Consider the following 21,917-nt stretch of genomic DNA (forward strand, 5'->3'; position numbering starts at 1 on the left):
TTTGGGGTGGGGGGGCTTCGTGTCAGCAACAAATAGCACAGGTTCTCCTAGGAGGATGATAGTCCTCACATGTGGGTGACATCATCCGATGGAGCCTGACACGGAAAACTTTTCTCAAAGCTTCTGGAAGCTTTGACCAGCAGACTGAGCATGCCCATCCTGCTCCTATTTGCATGTCCACACAAGTTCCCCTTCAGTCTCTTTTTTTCCATGGTGCAGTTGCCTTGCGGTCGTGGAGGTCATCCCTCGCCACCGATTCTTTCATCGGGAGCGATACGCACATCGACGCCATCGATGCCTTCGATACCGGCACTGATGCCTTCCAGGCTGCCCACGGAGCCCCCGGCTATTCCTTTGATTTTCTCAGAGCCTCAGCCAGGCCCTTCGGGTATCCAACACCCTTCTCGTCCTACAGGTCAGTCTACTGATCCTTATGACACCTGGAATGATGATACTTCCTCTGACACCGATGACTTACCTTCACCTCCCTCTCCTACTGAAAGTAGAAAGCGTTCCCCTCCAGAGGACCTCTCTTTCATTAATTTTGTGAAAGAAATGTCAGAATTGGTCCCTTTCCAGCTTCAGACGGAGCAAGATGATAGGCATCAGATGATGGAGCTTCTCAAATTCCTGAATGCCCCTAAGGTGATCACTTCTATTCCCATTCATCAAGTTCTTCTTGACCTCCTCAAAAAGAACTGGGAAAATCCTGGATCCATTGCCCCAATACACAGAAAGGCTGACACTACTTATCTGGCAGTCAGCCCCTGGCTTTCAAAAATCTCAGCTTGACCACCACTCAGTTGTGGTGGAATCAACTCAAAAGAAAGCAAAAAGGACAAAACCACTCTCTTCTACCCCTCCTGTCAAAGAACACAAGTTCCTCGCCAATGTTGGTCGTCGAGTGTTCCAAGGGGCCATGCTTATCTCCAGGATTGCTTCTTACCAGCTGTACATGACCCAATACAATAGGGTCATTTTCAAGCAAATACAGGACTTCTCTGAAACCCTGCCTGACCAATTACAAGAACATCTTCAAGCCCTTGTTCACAAGGGGTTTGAAGCAGGAAAGCATGAGATAAGAACAGCTTACGATATCTTCGACACCTCCACTAGAGTGTCTGCAGCTGCCATTTCGGCAAGACGCTGGGCCTGGCTCAAGTCTTCTGACCTTCGCCCAGAAGTACAAGACAGGCTCTCTGACCTGCCCTGTATAGGAGATAATCTGTTCGGTGAACAGATTCAGCAAATAGTGGCTGAATTAAAGGACCATCATGAGACCCTCAAACAGCTCTCATTGATACCTTCTGACTTCCCTTCTAGACAGCCCTTCAAGAAGGACTCTAAGAAATCATTCTTCCGTCCAAGGAAGTACTATCCTCCACCAACAAGGTCCCGAGTTACGAGGCCTTATCAGAAATCTCAGCCCCGCCAGCCCCGGAAGCAAAAGCCACAAGCAGCTCCCCAGCTGGGGCCTGCTTCAGGTTTTTGACGTTCCTTGGAGAGCAGCAGCCTGATCCCTCTGCCAGCCATACCAGTGGGAGGTCGATTGTGCCATTTTCACAGCATGTGGCAATCAATCACAACTGACCAATGGGTGTTAGCAATCATTGTTCAGGGTTACCACCTGAACTTTCTTGCTCTTCCACCGGATTCACCACCTTTACAAGCGTGGAGAGTAAACGACCACTCTCTCCCTCTGGAGCAGGAGGTTTCCCTTCTTCTCCAGTTAAGAGCAATAGAAACCGTCCCTCTTTCATAACAAGGCCTAGGGTTCTATTCCCGGTACTTTTTGATCCCCAAAAAATCCGGGGGGCTTCGTCCAATTCTGGACCTAAGTGCCCTCAACAAGTACCTCCAGCGGGAAAAGTTCAAGCTGGTAACCTTGGGCTCGCTTCTACCTCTTCTACAAAGAGGAGACTGGCTCTGGACCTCCAGGATGCGTACACCCACATTGCGATAGCTTCAGCTCATCGCAAATATCTCAGGTTTTTAGTAGCCCCAAAGCACTATCAATACCGAGTGCTTCCATTTGGCCTAGCATCGGCACCACGAGTCTTTACCAAATGTCTCGTGATTGTCGCAGCTTTTCTCAGGAAAGAAGGTGTTCACGTCTACCCTTATCTAGACGACTGGTTAATCAGGGCCCCAACCCAGCAAGCCGCTTGATCGTCCCTGGATTTGACCCTACACACTCTAATTTCTCTAGGATTTCTCGTCAATTACGAGAAATCCTATTTAGTCCCATCTCAAACCTTGTCGTTCATTGGGGCAGACTTGGACACCTTACAGGCAAAAGCCTTTCTACCTCAGCAACGAGTGCAAACTCTCGTTTCTCTCGCTCACCAGTTGCAGTCTCAGCACACAGCAACAGCTCGACAATTCCTTGTCCTTCTCGGACACATGGCGTCCTCAGTCCATCTTACACCATTGGCCCGCCTGGCCATGAGAGTCACGCATTGGACTCTGAGGTCACAATGGATTCAAGCGACTCGGCCTCTGTCAACCATTGTTCACATCACCGACGCACTCCGTCTTTCTCTCACCTGGTGGAAAAAACAGACCCATCTCCTCCAGGGACTGCCCTTTCATCTGCCAGATCCTCAACTCATTCTCACCACCAATGCTTCCAACCTCGGCTGGGGGAGCTCATGTGAACGATCTGCAGTCACAAGGATTTTGGTCTCCAGAGGAAGCCAAACACCAGATAAATTTCCTGGAGCTTCGAGCGATGCGATATGCTCTTGGAGCTTTTCAGGATTCTCTATCAAATCACGTTATCCTGATTCAGACGGACAACCAGGTGGCCATGTGGTACATCAACAAGCAGGGAGGCACAGAATCCTTCCTTCTGTGTCAGGAAGCTGTGCAGATTTGGGCGGAAGCGCTCTCCCACTCGATGTACCTCAGGGCCAGCTACTTGACGGGAGTACACAATGTCTTGGCAGACAAACTGAATCGTGTCTTCCAATCACATGAGTGGTCGCTCAATCCCTCGGTAGCAACCTCTCTTTTCCAACAATGGGGTTACCCTCAAATAGACCTCTTTGCGTCACCTCAGAACCACAAAGTGGACAATTACTGCTCCCTCAGATGCATTCTCCCTCTCGTGGGCAACCGGTCTGCTTTATGCATTCCCTCCACTTCCTCTTCTCTCGAAGACTCTCGTGAAGCTCCGTCAGGACAAGGGAACCATGATCCTGATAGCACCTCACTGGCCACACCAAGTGTGGTTTCCCATACTCCAGGATCTCTCCATCCGCAGGCACATTCCCTTGGGAACGCACCCGCTTCTGATCACTCAGAACGACGGATGTCTACGCCATCCCAATGCTCAGGCCTTGTCCCTGGCGGCTTGGATGTTGAAAGGTTAATCCTTCAACCACTTAACCTTTCAGATTCGGTTTCTCGTGTCCTGATTGCTTCACGGAAGCCTTCCACAAGAAAGTCTTATTCCTATAAATGGAAAAGGTATACATTATGGTGTTCTTCGCAATCCCTTGATCCTTTTTCCTGTCCAATCCCAAGGTTTTTGGACTATCTCTGGCATTTATCGGAATCAGGTCTGAAGACCTCTTCCATCAGAATGCATGTCAGTGCGGTAGCCGCCTTCCATAAATGTGTCCGGGATGTCCCTATATCGGTACAACCCCTCGTAACTCGTTTTCTTAAAGGCGTACTCCATATCAAGCCACCTTTACATCCTCCGGCCCCTTCTTGGGACCTTAATCTGGTTCTCGGGCGGCTCATGAAACCACCATTCGAACCTTTTCACTCCTGTGACCTAAAATATCTCACATGGAAAGTGATTTTCCTTTTAGCTATCACTTCAGCTCGCAGGGTTAGTGAGTTACAGGCCCTAGTTACCTATCCGCCTTACACTAAACTCCTGCAGGACCTGGCGGTACTCCACACTCACCCTAAGTTTTTGCCTAAGGTAGTTTCGGAGTTTCACATTAATCAATCCATCATATACTACCTATCTTCTTTCCCAGGCCCCACTCCAACCCAGGGGAACAGGCTCTGCATACCCTGACTGTAAACGGGCTCTAGCGTTCTACCTAGACCGTACAGTTGCCCACAGAAAGAGCACTCAGTTATTCGTCTCTTTCCATCCCAACAAACTAGGGCAACCTGTAGATAAGCAGACTCTCTCCTGGTTGGCGGACTGCATATCTTTTTGCTATCAGCAAGCAGGCATTCCTTTCCAAGACCGTGTTAAAGCACACCCTGTGAGGGCCATGGCGACTTCAGTAGCACACCTACTATCAGTGCCGCTTCCTGACATTTGTAGGGCTGCCATCTGGATTTCTCTCCACACTTTCGCAACCCACTATTGCCTAGACAAAGCTGGAAGACAAGATTCCATCTTCTGCCAATCTGTCCTGCGTAACCTATTTCCAACGTGACGTACCAACACCCTTCCGCCTGCCCGGTGGGGTTCAGGATGTCCTCTACCAAATTTCACCCCAGTTGTTGTGCCTGTTGCACGCCGTTGGGTACATTTGGAGCATGTTCGGACATCCTCAGCTTGGTACTCACCCATATGTGAGGACTACCATCCTGCTTGTCCTGTGAGAAAGCAAATGTTGCTTACCTGTAACAGGTGTTCTCACAGGACAGCAGGATGTTAGTCCTCACGAAACCCACACGCCGCCCCATGGTGTTAGGTTCGTAACGTTTTGTTTATTTTTTCGGCACTACCTGTAGCTATCAAATAAGACTGAAGGGGGACCCCTGCTAGCTGCAGGGTTAGTGCCATGCTGGGCATGCCCAGTAGGGGCCAGTCAAAGTTCTGGAAACTTTGACAGAAGTTTTCCGTGTTTGGGCTCCATCCTGATGATGTCACCCATATGTGAGGACTAACATCCTGCTGTCCTGTGAGAACACCTGTTACAGGTAAGCAACATTTGCTTTACTAATCCTTATTATGTACACCTTGTTCTCTGTATCCCATATATTCGATGTAATTTCTAACATTAGTTACATAGAAACATAGAAATGACGGCAGAAGAAGACCAAACGGCCCATCCAGTCTGCCCAGCAAGCTACGCACTTTATCCATTTTTTTCCCCCTTTTCTCTCTCTCACCTGTTGGTATTGGCTTCCAGTACCCTCCAGCCCTAATTCCCCTCCACCCCACCACCAATTTAGAGAGCAGCTCTGTATCTGCATCCAAGTGACATCCAGCTCAATTAGGGGTAGCAACCGCTGTAACAAGCAGGCCACACCCTTGCCCCATACTCTTACCCCATACTCTTACCCACCCCTGTTTTTATTTTTGTTTGTTTTTTTATTTTTATTTTTTTGGAGATAGCAGCCCTCCATCCTTCCGCTCCGTGAAGGTGGAACACTAACTACTGGCCACTGGCATCCCGCTCCGTGAATGCCTCTGTGGCTACTGCTGCTCCGTGCAGTGTTTGAATGCCTCTGTTGCTACTGCCGCTCCGTGCAGTGTTTTGCTGCCTCCACGTTATTCACGCCCTCTAGACTTGATGGATCCACAGTGTTTATCCCACGCCCCTTTGAAGTCGTTCACAGTTTTAGACTTCACCACTTCCTCCGGAAGGGCATTCCAGGCATCCACCACCCTTTCCGTGAAGAAATACTTCCTGACATTGGTTCTTAGTCTTCCTCCCTGGTTCTGCTGATTTTTTTCTGACGGAAAAGGTTTGTCGTTGTCTTTGGATCGTTAAAGTTTTTCAAGTATCTGAAAGTCTGAATCATATCACCCCTGCTCCTCCTTTCCTCCAGGGAGTACATATTTAGATTCTTCAATCTCTCCTCGTATGTCATCCGATGAAGACCCTCCACCTTCCTGGTCGCCCTTCTCTGTACCGCTTCCATCTTGTCCTTGTCTCTTTGTAGATACGGTCTCCAGAACTGAACACAGTACTCCAGGTGAGGCCTCACCAAGGACCTGTACAAGGGGATAATCACTTCCCTTTTCTTACTCGATATTCCTTTCTCTATGCATCCCAGCATTCTTCTGGCTTTTGCTATCGCCTTGTCGCATTGTTTCGCAGACTTCATATCATTAGACACTATCACCCCAAGGTCCCTCTCCTGATCCGTGCACATCAGCCTTTCCCCCCCCCCCCCCCCCCCCAATCGAATACAGTTCATTCGGATTTCCACTCCCCATATGCATGACTTTGCACTTCTTGGCATTGAATCTCAGCTGCCATTTCTTCGACCACTCTTCCAGTTTCCTTAAATCCCGTCTCATTCTCTCCACTCCTTCCAGCGTGTCCACTCTGTTGCAGATCTTAGTAAACCGACGCGATATGTACTATTACATGAACACTGGTATGTAAAAGTCTTTAAATAAATAAATAATTGGCGGCAGAAAAAGACCAATCGGCCCATCCAGTCTGCCCAGCAAGCTCCCACACTTATTTTCCCAAACTTATCTTTTTCACTAACCACAAAGTTCAGGGCCCTTGTTGGTAACTGTTTGATTCAAATTTCCTGCCATCCCCTGCCATTGATGCAGAGAGTAATGTTGGAGTTGCATCAAAGGTGAGCATAAGGCTGAATGGTTAAGGGTAGTAACCGTCGTATCAGGCAAGTTACCCCGATGCTTGTTTATCCAGACTGCACAGATCAATGCCTTTTTGGATGTTGTCTTAATGTAAATCCTCTTTTCCACATTTATCCCTGCTGTTTAAGCAGAGAGCAGCGGTGTATATGCATTCAAAGTGATGTATCAGCCTTAATTGCTTTAGGGTAGTAACCTCCATAATAAGCAAGTTTACCCCTATGCTTATTTGTTTACCCAGATTGTGAAGTTCAGTCCTTGTTGGTTGTTGTCTGAATGCAAATCCTCTTTTCCACATTTCCCCTTGCCGTTGAAGCGGAAAGCAATGTTGGAGTTGCATTAACCTTGTGAAGGCTTATCGAGTAAGGGTAGTAATCACCAGGTAGTAGCCTCCGTTCCAGTAAGCCAGCCCCATGGCTCTTCTCTTTGTTCCCATCCTCTATGGCAGCAATTCTCAAACGGTGTGTCGCGACACACTAGTGTGTCGCCAAGCACCGGCAGGTGTGTCGCGTGCTCCCGGTCTCTCCCGCTGCTCTTTCTTCCCTGCTGCTGTTGCCGCCGGGCTATCAGAACGTTCAAGCCCAGTGGGAACGGCAGCGATGGTAGAAGAAGCAGTGGCACCTTTGGCTGGCCTATTCTTCTTCCTGCGCCCCCCCCGTGACCCAGAACAGGAAGTGATATGCGGTGCGCGGGAAGGAGAAAGACCGTGCCGCGTGATAAAGTAGCAGTGGCGGCTGCAGCATCGGCCCCCGAGCAATTGAAGCAGCTGGTAATCGGGAAAGGAGACAGCAGCATGAACCTCCTGCGGCCGATGGGATTCTTCTTTCTTGGCCTGCGGGGGCTGGAGGAGGAGGCTGCTGCAGCTACCATTTCTGCTCGGGGTGGGGGAGGGAGTAGAGGAAGTGAGTGAGAGAGAGAGAAGCAGCCAGCCAGCCTGTGTGTAAGTGAGAGAATATATTTGATTGAGAGCATGTGTGTGATGGAGAGAAACTGGTCATAGAGCTGATGTGTGTGTGTATATGTGAGAGACAATGAAAGTGACTGATCAAGGAGATGACTGATGTGTATATGAGAGTATGAGATGGTCAGGGATGAGACTGATGTGTGTGTGTGTGAGAGAAAAATCATGGAAGTGAGAAATCTGGGTATGTGAGAAAGCAAGGGAGTAAGAAGCCTGGTGTTGTGGGGGTGTGTGTGAAAAAGCATGGGAGTGAGAAGCCTGATTATGTGAGAGAGAGGCATGGGAGTGGGAAGCCTGTGTGTGCATGCATGAGCGATAGACTGGTTGGTAAGGTGACTGTGTGTGTGAGAGAAAGAGACTGGTGTGTGTGAATGTGAGAGAAAGAATGTGATTCAGGGAATGAGAAGCCTGTGCAGTGGAGAGCGAGCATGGAAATGAGAGAGAGACTGGTGTATGTGTGTGTGTAACAGAGAGAAAGTGATTATGGGAATGAGAAGCCTGTGCATGTGAAGAGAGTGAGCATGGGAGTGAGAAACCTGGGTGTGTGTGAGACACAGCATGGGAGGGAGAAGCCTGTATATGTAAGATAGAACATGGGAGTGGGAAGCCTGTGTGTGTGTGTGTGTGTGCAAGAGAGAGACACTGTTCGGGAAGGTGACTGGTGTGCGTGTGTGTAAGAGAATGACTGGTCAGGAGATGATTGGTGTGTGAGAGACAGAAACTTGTTTGTGAGTGTGACTGGTATGCGTGTGTGAAAGAGAGAAAGTGATTATGTGAATGAGAAGCCTGTGCATGTGGAGAGCTAGCATAGGAGTGAGAAACTGGGGGTGTGTGAGACACAGCATGGGAGTGAGAAGCCTATATATGTAAAACAGAACATGGAAATGGGAAGCCTGTGTGTGTGTATGCATGAGAGAGATCAGGTGATTGGTGTGTGTTTGTGTGTATATGTGTGAGAGAGAGAGAGAGAAAGAAAGTGATTATGGGAATGAGAAGCCTGTGAAGAGTGAGCATGGGAGTGAGAAACCTGGGTGTGTATGAGACACAGCATGGGAGTGAGAAGCCTGTATATCTGAAAGAGAACATTGGAGTGGGAAGCCTGTGTGTGTGTATGCATGAGAGATCAGGTGACTGGTGTGTGTTTGTGTGTGTCTGAGAGAAAGAAAGTGATTATGGGAATGAGAAGCTTGTGCATGTGTAGAGAACAAGCATGGGAGTGAGAGACTGGTGAGTGTGTGTGTGTGAGACAGAGAAAGTGATTATGAGAGTGAGAAGCCCTTATATGTAAGTAGAACACAGGAGTGGGAAGCCTGTGTGTGTGTATGGCATGAGAGAAACTGTTCAGGAAGGTGACTGGTGTGTGTGTCAAAGACTGTTTGGGAGATGATTGGTGTGTGAGAGACAGAAACTGGTCATGGGGGCATGACTGGTATGGTGTATGTGTGAGAGACATGGGACTAAGGAAGAGGACCATGAGTATAGAGCTTAGCCTCTACTGCTGCTTCTGCTGTGTGCTATGGCCTGCATGGAAGAGGAGTAGGAGAGCTGCTGGAGGGGGTAAGTAAAGGTGGCTTTTTAAGTTTATTTTTCTTGATTGACATATTTAATATTATGTGATGTCTGCTTTTTTTGAAATATTTTATTGGTGTTTGGAGAATGTTTAATAGTTTTTATGAGTTTTTAATTGTTGGATGTTATTCTGTTCATAGCTGTTTTGAAACATTTATTCTGCTTATTAGTATAGTTTTACAATTATTTCTGTGTGGGGATCTATAGCTGCTTGATAGTTCTGTTTTCCTAATAAGAAGTGTATTGGTTTTTAGGGCCTGATTTAATATTTGTAGTGTTGCCTTTTCATAGATAGGGTTGCTCCTGTTTGAGTGTATTCCATAATACAGGTGTATCTGTGTGCGGATTAGTTTATGTGCATTACTACAGATCCTGGGAGTATGTTAGGTCGGTTCTGTGTCTGTTACGGAGATGAGATATTTTACTAGCATGTAAGTGTTTTATCAGTCTTATTTGTTGTGTTTTCTCAAGAGGACATGCATTGGTGGTAAACTGCTGTCTTTTCATAAGTAGAGCTATTGAGCCTGGAAGTAGAAGGAGTTTGAGTTGCTGTTACTGCGATGACACCAGAACCAGAATATCTTTTTTGTAGGGTGAGTTGTATGGGGAATGTCGTAATTCTGCTTTACATCCATTATTGTGGGTCAGGGGGGTTCCCGTAGATGCAAAGTGTGCTTTTACATGTAGCCCCATGACGATCATGGGTCACTGTGTCACGCATGTGAGATCCATCTGTCAGGTGTGTCTCGACAGAAAAAAGGTTGAGAACCACTGCTCTATGGATCCACAGTGTTTATTCCATGCCCCTTTGAAATCCTTCACAGTTTTAGTCTTCACCACTTCCTCCGGAAGGGCATTCCAGGCGTCCACCAACCTCTCCATGAAGAAATACTTCCTGACATTGGTTCTGAGTCTTCCTCCCTGGAGTTTCAAATCGTTCTAGTGATTTTCTTTCCAATGTAAAAGATTTGTTGCTGATCATGGATCATTAAAGCCTTTCAAGTATCTGAAAATCGGTATACCACTCCTGCTTTATTTATTTATTTATTTATTTATTTATTTAGACTTTTTCTATACCGAAATTCTTGTTGGGAAACAAATCAGTCCGGTTTACAGGTAACAATAATAATGCCGCGGGACGGGAAACAGTGCCCCTGGCTTTACAAGAAACATATTAAACAAGGCTTCTCCTCTTCTCCAGGGTATACATATTTAGGTTCTTCAGTCTCTCCTCATAAGTCATTTTATGAAGACCATCCACCTTTGTGGTCACCCTTCTCTGGACCGCCTCCATCCTGTCTCTGTGCCTTTGGAGATACGGTCTCCAAAACTGAACACAGTACTTCAGGTGAGGCCTCACCAAGACCCTGTACAAAGGGGATCATCACTTCCTTTCTCTTATTAGATATTCCTCTCTCTATGCAGCCCAGCATTCTTCTGGCTTTACCTATCGCTTTATCACATTGTTTTGCAGACTTTAGATCGTTAGACACTATCACCCCAAGGTCTCTCTTCTGCTCCGTGCAGATCAACCCTTCACTCCCCACCAAATACAGTTCTTTTGGATTTCCACGCCCCATATGCATGACTCTGCACTTCTTGGCATTTCATTGTAGATGTCCTGAAAACCTGGCCTGTTTGTGGCTCTCAAGATCCAGAGTTTGCCACCCCTGATATAGGTTTTCATGAGTTACTCTCTGCCTCCATCTGCTGGTAGAGGTGTATAAGCTGGTATGGCAGGACTCAAGGAAAGGAAATTAGCAGATATTACATTTCACCTATTATATCTTACAATGAACCAACAAGAATTCTTATAGATAAGCTTTTCAGACCTTTGAATGTGTAGCCTTGTAAGTTCATGCTATCACAACATAGTCTACTGTAATATTTACCAGTGTATTTTAAATTTTTTCTTCATTCTGTGATTAAATTTCATAATATAAACATAACCTGGAAAATGTGTGCATTCTTTTACAGTTTATTTTGTATATATTGTTTGCAGTGCCCATGATCTTTCAAGGTGGGATTTGTTTGGTAGCAACTACAAGCTATTGAAAACTGGTATTGAAAATGGAGACATGCCAGAGCAGGTTTGTGTTTGAGATTTGTTCTATAACATCACCATTTGTACTAGAAACAGAATGAGCATGTTATTGATTTCTGACTTTTTTCCCACTCTTATTTGCAGATTGTTATTCATGCATTGCAGTGTACTCACTATGTAATACTTTGGCAGCTAGCAAAAATTTCTGAAAGCGGTTCTTCAAAGGTAGGCCATTTCATTAATGGCTATAAATGACACATGGAAAGATGCTGGGTTTGGTTTCGATGCCGTGGTTGACAGATTACATTAGTAGCTGTTGAAGATGTGCAAATGAGAGATCTAATTTTTTTTTAATATTCAGTTAAAGTTGTATATTTTTAATAAGTAAAATTGTGCACAAGTTGACCGATTAGGTGTGTTAAAGCTTACAAAGCAGCTGCATTAACGTAGCCACAGTGACACAACATAGTTTTATTTTGATTTATATTCCACTTTTCAGGCACTTCAAAGCAGAATTACATTCAGGTCCTGCAGATATTTTCCTATCCCCAGAGGGCTCACAATCTAAATTTGTACCTGAGGTAACGGAGGGTAAAGTGGCTTGCCCAAAGTCACAAGGCGCAACAGTGGAATTTGAGCATTGGTTTACCTGGTTTGTAGCCCAGTGCTCTAACACTAGGCTGCTGCTCCACTCTCACATACACTTGTATGACTATTAACCCAAAACTATACTGCAGGAGAAATGTTAATGTACAGTCTCATGCAAATTCATGCAAAACAGCTCATTAGTATGCAAATGGATTACAGCAAATTGTGTTGACAGATACGATTTGCACTAACCTTCCTGGAATATTGTTTTTGTGCTAGCGGATAACAGCTAATGAAAACCCCTAATTTTTAATTCACAAGCAGTAGAAAACTGAATCCTTTTGCTCTAAGATTATCCATAGAAGACTTCCCAAGGTTAGGTGATGGAGTTGGAAATGAAGAGGGCCTGCATTGGCTGCTGGATGTTGGGGGTGAAGTTGGGAAAAGGGAAGTTGATCACTTAGAAAATAGACACTATAATACTGATGACAATCTATTATAAATTCTGTCTAGTCTTAATCTGTAGATTTTGTGTTGTATTTGTTTATTGTCCTATCATGTGTAGTTTAAATTGAATCTTCCTTTCTGTACACTGTAGGAGGAGCTGCTAACGTTAAAGAGACAGATGAGGGTATTCTGTCAAATTTGTCAGCACTATCTGACCAATGTGAACACGGCTGTGAAAGAACAGGTAAACTATTGTACAGCCTAACAGTAATTGCCAAGGAACAAAAGTACAAATCCTAATGTATCTATGGTTACTGTTATATTTGTGTTCATTGCATTTTTTCATGATGTTGCACACCTTGAGCACATTCATGGAAAGTAAAGTAAGACTGAAGTAAATACTGTTGCCTTCTTTTCAATGTTTTTTTTTATTTATTTATTTATTTATTTATTTATTTATTTATTTATTTAAAGGCTTTTATATACCGTAGTTCATGTACTAGTACATACTACTTCGGTTTACACAGAACCAATATTGGAAAATTACATCAAACAAGTGGGTATAAAATAACAAGGCTAACTTAGTAGGAACTTAGAACTTGAGGTAAAGGAGAGAACAGGACCAAGTGGTAACAGATCAATGTAAATAGCTAAATAATAAATACAAATTCTTACAATAAATACAAATGCTTACAGATTACAGTCTTCAAAATCTAAGTTTACATCTTCAGAATAATGTTTAAATCTACAAGAACTAACGGTTACATCTTCAAGGTTTGTAGACTTCAAAGCTGAGGTTACATCTGACTTAAAAGGTATTGGTGTAGCATGCTGTAAATTTAACGATTGGGAATATGAGACCAAGAAATACAATTAAGAGTTGCGGCATCAGACATCTGGTTAACGTGATTATGAAATGCGTGAATGAGTCTAGTTCTGGGACGTGGCTCTGAGCGAAAACTTTAAGTGAAGGCTTTTGTAAAGAGCCAGGTTTTGAGTTTCTTTTTGAATATTCGAGTACAGGTTTCAAGACGAATGTCCGTGGGAAGGGCATTCCAATGGAGGGGGCTGGCAGTCGAGAATGCCAGCCCCCTCCATTATAAAGCTGTACCTTTGAATTGTAACCTTTCTCTTTTATAGATATGTACTTATTTGTATTAGTAGTTATTTATAATTATTTAGATATCGAAGTAGGTTTCTTAGAGCAATGATTCTCAACCTTTTTTTTTCTATCTGATACACCCGACAGATGATGCTCACATGTGTTAACACACTGAACACATGATCGTTATTGGGCTAAATATAAAAACGTACTCTGCATCCATAGGAACTCCCCTCCACCCCCCAAAAAATTCTTAAAAACAATGGATGCAGAGCAGAAGTAGGATATTTCACCATACAACTCGCCATACATAAAATATTCTGGTGCCATCTCAGTAACAGCTACACGGTCACTCTATTACCAGGCACATTGTAAAATGCACAACCTGAAAAAAACAGCACAGGTGTAGCAAATCTGCCATACCATAGCAGCACTAGCTCCAAGGACTCAAACAGTAATAGCCCAGTCTATGAAAGGGCAGCAGTGCTCCACCAATGTATGTCCTATTGAGAAAACACACAAAGTAAGACTGATGCAAATGCTTACATGCTAGTAAAATACCTCACCTCAGACCGAGGGTTGGAACGCAGGTGCTCACCTTCTTATCATTTGTGCTGCGGAGGTAGGTGGTGCCAGCCATCTGCAGATAGATTCTACTGAGGGAGGAAGTGACATCTTGAGAAGTGAATGGCAGCTTGAAGGCTGAGCTCCTGACCGCATTATTTTAATAACCTCCATTTGTGTTGCAATCTGCATCTGTCCAGAATTTCAAGATAGCGATTCAGCTTCTGATTCTCTTAGCGATATCATTCGAAAAAAGACTATCGATCTGAAGCATTTTTTCTTTGTCGTGCATGGCTCAAAAATATGACTGCTCAGTGAAGGAGGACAGAGAAAATGGTGGCGAAGAGGTAGGGCGTGAAACAGATTCAGAAAATAATTGTGCCGCAATTATATAGGCAGGTGGGCATGCCGCTCTCCAGGGAGGACTTCCAAAATTGGTTTAGTGAGCTACGTCAAGACATGGGCAGAGAGCTGCGATGTGAGTGCATGGAACTGGGGGTTCAAATAGATGCCAGAAAGCACAATTTAAGATAGCAGGAGGCAGCATGGGAGAAAACTGTACAAGATATGAAGCAGCTGCAGGAAGATAACCTTATGTTAAAAGACTAGTTGAAGACCTTGAGAATAGATCTAGGAGAAGGAAACTGTATGGGTCCCTAAGGAGTCTGCTTACTCGGACTATGCACAGGTGGTAGCAAGCATCTGCACTGATATTCTGGGGAGTATGGGTGGTGGAGGCTCCCAGAATTGACCTGGATAGAGATAGAGCTCATAGAGCGCTTGCCCATCCAAGGGGCAATGTTCCCAGAGACATAGTGGTATGTTTTCATGAGTTTGCAGTGAATGAGAGAGTGATGAATCAGGTGAGGAAGTTGAAAGATTTTCAGTGGAAAGGACATAAGATGGAAGTATTCTAAGATCTTTCCTTGGTGACAATTAAGAAAAGAAGAAAATTCTGAGATGTGCTACAGATTTTGAAGAAAGGAAATCATCGCTATAAATGGCTTTTCCCGTTTGGATTACAATTTACTGTGAATAGAGTTACCTTCCGAGTGAAAATAGTGGTGGAATCCAAAAAGATTTTACAAGTGGCAAGGTTGCTAAAGAAAGTGGATCATGGTTCAGGGTCGTCTTCTCCTGCTAACTACAGAGAGAACAGTTAGATGGCAGAGAGTGCAGTCCAGAGGGAAACACCTGAGAAGAAATTTGGGAGGATCTTTTTCATCCAGAGATTCGGCAACTTGACCGGAGAGCTGGAAGTTTGTGGACTCTGAGATAATTGTGGACTGAGTTGTCCAGAAGGCTTTTTTTTGGACACATCTAGTTGACAATCTGAGTCTTTTTCGGTTGTGAATGTTCAGTTAAGGGTGGGAGATGATATTTGAATGGTGGTTGAGGGGGGATAGACTTTCATTATTCCTCGAGGAAGTGGTTGGAGTTGTATGGGCAGAGCAGAGATAATGGGAGGAGAAGAATTGGGATTGGGGAAAGTAATTGAGCTGATGATAAAGTGGGGTATGGAGGAATTGTAGCGGAGATGGGATTTTTGATAGAGAAGGGAAGAATAATAATGAGTGGTGGAGTAAGACCCGGGTGGAGGGGCATTGGTTTAGGTATTACTGCTCAAGGGGAGAATCAGAGAGTTTTAGAAGATTATTCTAAATGGGGGCTCTAAAGATTGTCTTGGAATATTAAGGGATTAAACACATACACCGAGGAAAATGTGGTTGAAATATGCAGTAAATATGAAAGCAGATACCCTCTTATGTCAGGAGACTTATTTAAGGAAGAAATACGAAAGGGCTGATGGCTTCACATCATTTCCCTCAGCAATTTTTTGTTGTACTTACGCTGCTAACAATTATAGTGGGGTGGGAATTCTATTTTCAAAAAATGTGGTGGTGGTGGCTGTGTCTACAATGAAAGATCTGGAGCGTAGGTTTCTTATAGTTAAATTTAGCATCTATAATGATATATTTACATTAGTTAATTTTTATGGGCCTAACTTTTCGCAAGGGAAGCTTTTGGAAGAGTTTTCAGAAATTTTAGAACAATGGGCAGAAGGTCATATGACTTTAACCTCACTATGTACCCTTTCTTAGACAACAATGGAGAAAGTTAGGGGTCTTTAACGGCCAATAGGAAGGGGTTTAAATTGCTTATGGCAGATTGGAGTTTGGTAGACATTTGGCGTTTATTGCACCCTTCGGAGCAGAATTACACCTTTTCTCACAGGACAAGCAGGGATGGTAGTCCTCACATATGGGTGATAACACAGGATAGAGCCCTGTACGGAAAACTTTTCTGTCAAAGTTTCTACAAAGCTTTGACTGACACTGGCACACTGAGTGCACTGAGCATGCTCAGCCTGCAATTATCCATGTGAGCCACAGGTGTCTCCCTCAGTCTTCTTTTTTCCGCTCTGCAGTAAGCATAGCGGTTAGGAGTTCTGTGAGAAATTCTAACACTTTTTCCATACGGAAACATTTAAACTTTTACTTCACAAACCACAAACACTTTACCCTGCACGGGTCTCCCTTTGTGTACGTTTGTTTATTTATTTATTTATTTGCAGTTTTTATATACAGACATTTGTTTAGTAACCTCACATCGGTTCACAATTAACAGAAACATTGCAGCTGTGCCAACTAGAACAAACATGTGCAACAGTGCTTTACAATAAACAATAAACATTTACATTAAACTTTACAATAAACTTGTTAACGAACATATGCAATAGTGCTTTATTTATTTATTTAAGGCCTTTTTTTTATACCGACTTTCTTGATACAGATCAAATCAACTCGGTTTACATTGAACTAAGCAGAACTATAACCAACAATTCAACAAGAGACATTTAGAAGCTTTACAATAAACTTGTTAACTGGGGAGGGAGGGGAGAGAACAGTGGAACAATGAAAGGGAAAAATAATATTTGATGCTCGGTGAGTACTATGCCCTATTTTTTCGGTCGGTTCCTGTCACCTCCCTGGCCTGCCAACTGACTGCGGCCTTCCCTCTCCCTGTGTTTTCAGTTAGCCACCCAGAGTCTGCGAGTGTCCCCTCTGTGACACTCTGCCTGGTTATTAGCGCTAGTGGGACAGGGACTTCCACGGTTTACATTGCCACCAGGGCCCCTGTCGATTTCAGGTCCTTTGATTTCCTCGGTACCCTCGCACAGTCGATACCCCTATCGGTACCCCTTTCACACCGTCCTGGATTCTTAGATGCCATCGGTACCCCTCCCCCCGCGGTACACTGATGCCATCGGTCCCTGAATCATTTCTATCAGTGCCATCCATGTTTTTCATCCATGGCACTGATTTTTCCTTGGGTTTCATCGGTGCCATCACCCAGATTAACGCCATTGACCCACACTTTGTGTCGTCGGTGCCATCCATGCCCGGGTCAATGCCATCGTCGCTCAGGGCACTTCCATCGATGCCAGGGTCATTTCCATCTATATGTCATTGTTTATTTTATCAATGTCATCGATGCCCAGGAATTTCCATCTATGCCAGGGTCGATTCCATCGATGGGCATCAATGCCATAAACACCCGTGGCCATGCCATAGATGCCGTCGGCGCCCGCTTCCATACATCGATGCCCTCGACGCCCACGTTGCTTCCATCGGTGCCTTTGTTCCTATTGATGCGGTCATCGACTCAGTCGATGCCGATATCATTTTTCCGATACCAACGATGTTTTTTCAATTATTCGATGCCACATCATTTTCATAGAAACCTACGCCGATGCCGTCAGTGCTTCCATCACTGTCATCGTTGCTGCCCAGATCATCGACTGTTTTTCATATATATTTTTGACGATACCCTTTAGGCCGCTTCAGCCACCATAAACATAGTCGATACCGACATAGCCACGTAATGCCCTCGCCTAAACACAGTGCTCCATGCTTGGGTTCTTATTAAAGCCCCGTATTAGCCTACGACACTACATAGTGCCAGGAGCAGTGCAGGCATGCTGACAGTCCGTCATCAGTTCGCCATCCAAGACAGCGAGGGCATCCATCTCGGCGCTGGGGAAAGACCGGGCCAAGCACCGTGGCATGCATCGTCACAGACACGGTGACCGTCTGCCCCGACGCCATCCAGCACATCGGTGCTATTCTTCACGATGCTGGAGAGTGCTCGGGCCGACCAACATCACCACTGCCATCAACACTGTTCCACACGGTATTGGCAGTCCTTAGTGCTCCAGAAACACCGGAACGAGTTCCGAAGAATTCTGCACTGGCGTCACGAGACATCGAGCTGCTGCGACAAGGGCCGGGTTCACGAGCTGTTAATTGACTCCCCTATTCCCGAGGCGTGCCCCTCCAACATCGGTATGGGATTGTGGCCCTCCACTAATTACGGTGGTAGCGCCAGCCATACTCAGCCTGTCTCCTCTATACCTGTGCCACCATACCAGGCATCAGAGTTGAGACGGGTGTCTACTCCCTAGATGACTCCTGAAATCCATGGAGCCAGCAATCTTCACCGGCTCGTCCTTCGGCGATCCACGTCGGATGGTAAGAACCCGCTTCTGCGGCATTCCCATTGAGATGTGTTCTTTAATTCGGGCCACATGGTTCGAAAAGTTCTAGGTCCTGTACCTTCCATGAACTGTATTAATGTCACATATCGCTATGCCAGCCATGTCAGCCACAATACCAAGAGAAACCTCTCTATCATTTCTTTGGGATTGCATCAGGGCATCCTCCCATTTTCAGCAACGGGGCTCTGTATTGATTAATACTCTGGCTTCTGGTTCCTAATTCAGAACCAAAGTTCCAGATGCATGCGCTAATCTGCTAAATACGAGATCCAGCAACTACTACCTCAAAGCCTGACAACAGGTCTCGATGTCTTCTTGTACAGCACACAGAAATGTGGGTAAGACTTTACCGCTCATGCTCCCATAAGAACATAAGAAAATGCCATACTGGGTCAGACCAAGGGTCCATCAAGCCCAGCATCCTGTTTCCAACAGTGGCCAATCCAGGCCATAAGAACCTGGCAAGTACCCAAAACTAAGTCTATCTGGATATCATGTAAGCTTCCCATGGAAGCTTACATGATATCCAGATTACATCAGCCCCTCCAGTTGGACACCACCTGGTCTCCCAACTGGCCGGATATCAGAGCAGCCACCCCACTTTGTACCAAGGTTCCCAGTACACTTCTTTCTTTCAACAGAAAGTAGTTACTCTCCGCCCATCCTGGACCTCAGAAATACCAACCTTCAGAAGGCACAGGTAAAATGGTATCTCTCGTCTCCATGCTTCCATATCGCAGTAAGTACATTACCTCTAATCTTTCTATGTGCTTCATGGTGAGTCAACAATATTACAATCCCAAGCTCTGCTGGTTGCACCAGCTTCGGCAACTAGGGTATTTCATTGAATCACTATTGGTGACTGCTGTTTCTCTACGGAGTGCAACATCATTCACGCCTTCCTTGCATGCACAGCTGCATAACCACAGTCAGTCCACGCAAGGAGCTCTAACTTCTTCATGACTCACTATAAATCTACTACCTGGGATTACTGTCGCTGCTATAAATCCCTTATACAACACTTCTGGACACCACAGCCATAATGACCTTCCTGTCCAGCATACGCGCAGACATGCTAATAAATTCTTACATGTCCCTGCGCGCATTTTCCATGACCTTAGCCCCTCAATTCTTCATTGTCGGGCCATGGGGTTTTTTTCACTATGCACTTTCCTCATAGATCCAAAACTGCTATGGGTTAGATTCAGTGAATTTCCATTATCAGTGGGTCTAAGCTGTTCAACCGCTTTCGTCCCTCATCCATATTGCAGATCTAGAACCAAAACCTAGTCTGATTCTCATTTCAAAAACAAAATTTAAACTGTTTCTAAGGAATTTCAACACCTACCATATCCTATCTTTAAAGATCCTCCTAATCAATTATCCTGGACTGAATTCGAACCTATTTCCGATGCTACTATTTTGAAAATCATTCAGAAACAAAAAATAACTAATTCCCCTTTCAATCCCTGCTCAGGAGCATTATTTAAAGCTATTGCGCCGCATACTTGTCAGTTCTTATGAGACCTGATTAACCAATCTTTATCATCTGGTATTTTCCCTGATAACTTAAAAAAGATTGCTATACTCCCAATTCAAAAAAATAAATCTAAAGATCCCTTAGACTTCAATAATCTGAGGCCCATAGCCTTGATTCCTTCTTTGGCTAAACTCATTGAGTCAGTGGTCTTAAAACAACTAGCCAATTTTTTGCACTCTGGTCAACACAGTTTTAGAAAAGGCCACTCCACTGAAACTTTACTTCTGTCTTGCTTTGATACTGTGTTCCACGGGTTCGATGCTTATACAGATTACATCCTTATATCTTTAGATATTTCCGCAGCGTTTGATACTCTGGATCATCATGTGCTCTTATCAGGCCTAAAATCTTTAGGCATCCAATCGACTGTGTTTTCATGGTTTCACTCATTTTTAACTAATCGTCATTTACACATACAAGTCAATAATCATTGTTCGGATTCTTAAATATCATCATCTGTTGTACCACAAGGTTCTTCATTATCCCCTATACTTTTTAACATACACTTACTCCCTCTCTGTTAGATTCTTACCGCTCTAAATGTCTATTTTCGAATTTATGCAGACATTCAATTACTCGTCCCTTATAACTCTTCCTGGTCGAATACTCTTTCATTGATCTCTCTGTATCTCTCTACTATTAATACTTGGTTAGATCATAACCGATTAAAATTGAACCCCTTGAAAACTACTCTCACTCAACTCTCAACCATTACTAATTCTTCCATAGGACCTCCTTCTCATCTAAATTTCAAGGGAATTCTTATCCCTATTAGTACCTCTACTAATAGTCTAGGAATTACAATTAACTCAGATCTTTCAATGGCTAATCATATTGCCAACATTACAAAAAAATCTTTTTATAAATTGCATTTGTTGAAAAGAATTTGCCCTCTTCTTTTCCTTCACGACTATCGTACCATTTTGCAATCTCTGATATTCTTCGGAATAGACTATTGTAATGCTTTATATTTAGGTCTTTCAGATTCTGCTCTTTATCCTTTGCAATTAATTCAAAATTCAGCTGCTCGTGTGCTTTCAGGAACCTCGCATCGAAATCATATTACCCCTGTCTTATATTCATTTCATTGGCTGCCAATTAAATATCGAATTCATTACAAAGTTCTGTCAATTATTCATTCTCTTATCTATAATACATCATCTACATGGCTTTGTAGTAATCTCCGCATATATAAACCAGCCAGACAACTTAGATCTCTCTCAAAAAATCTCTTAGATGTACCCACAGTTAAGTTGGCAAAATCAGAGTTAACTAGAAAAAGGGCCTTTTCAGTATCTGGCCCTATATTATGGAATGCACTCCCGGATTCTCTTCGTCTTATTTCATCTACACAACAGTTTAAAAAATCATTAAAAACTCACTTATTTCAGAAAGCTTACAGTTCATTCACTCCCAAAACTAATACACACCCACTTCTTCTTCATCATCAATATTTCAGATTGATATATCTTCTATAGCTATGCCACAAACTCAACCCACCTCCTGTTTATCATTGCAGGGTATGCATGTATGTTATTTTAATACTGTATTGTTATTTTATTGTATAATTTTTATTTCTTTCATTTAATTTATTTATTATGTATGTTTTGTTGTAAACCGTTTTGATTAATTCTTTTGAATTGTAAAAGCGGTATATAAACATTTAAAAATAAATAAATAAATAGTCTGATTCTGCTCATGCTTGCATTTACTCAGGGTTGTAAAGTTTGACCTAAAAGCTTCTCAACCCAATATTCGTCTATTCTACTCCAGGCACAGTTTCATGTGAACTTCCTGGAGCTTGTACCCATGAGTTATACCCTTATGCCTTTCAATACTGCCTCTACAACAAATCTTTGTGCATACAACAGACAGCATAGGGACAATATGCTTTCCAACACATAAGCACGCACAACCTCTTCGCTGCTCTGCAAGGCAGCTGTGCAGCTCTACCCTTGGCCCTTGCTCACTTCATGCATCCTCGGGCCACTTATCTAAGAGAT

At 44.0% G+C, this 21,917-nt stretch overlaps 1 protein-coding gene across 1 annotated transcript in view; it reads left to right on the plus strand.

Annotated features, from left to right (window-relative positions):
* The window catches only part of STAG2 (stromal antigen 2), a 1,172,735-nt gene that overhangs the window by 783,777 nt on the left and 367,041 nt on the right, over positions 1-21,917 (plus strand). Inside the window, 3 exon segments of the mRNA XM_029607875.1 lie at positions 11,074-11,161; positions 11,260-11,340; positions 12,302-12,394. Coding sequence (XP_029463735.1) covers positions 11,074-11,161; positions 11,260-11,340; positions 12,302-12,394 — 262 coding nt within the window.

Source organism: Rhinatrema bivittatum, chromosome 6 (genome assembly GCF_901001135.1).
Source record: "Rhinatrema bivittatum chromosome 6, aRhiBiv1.1, whole genome shotgun sequence".
NCBI lineage: Eukaryota > Metazoa > Chordata > Amphibia > Gymnophiona > Rhinatrematidae > Rhinatrema > Rhinatrema bivittatum.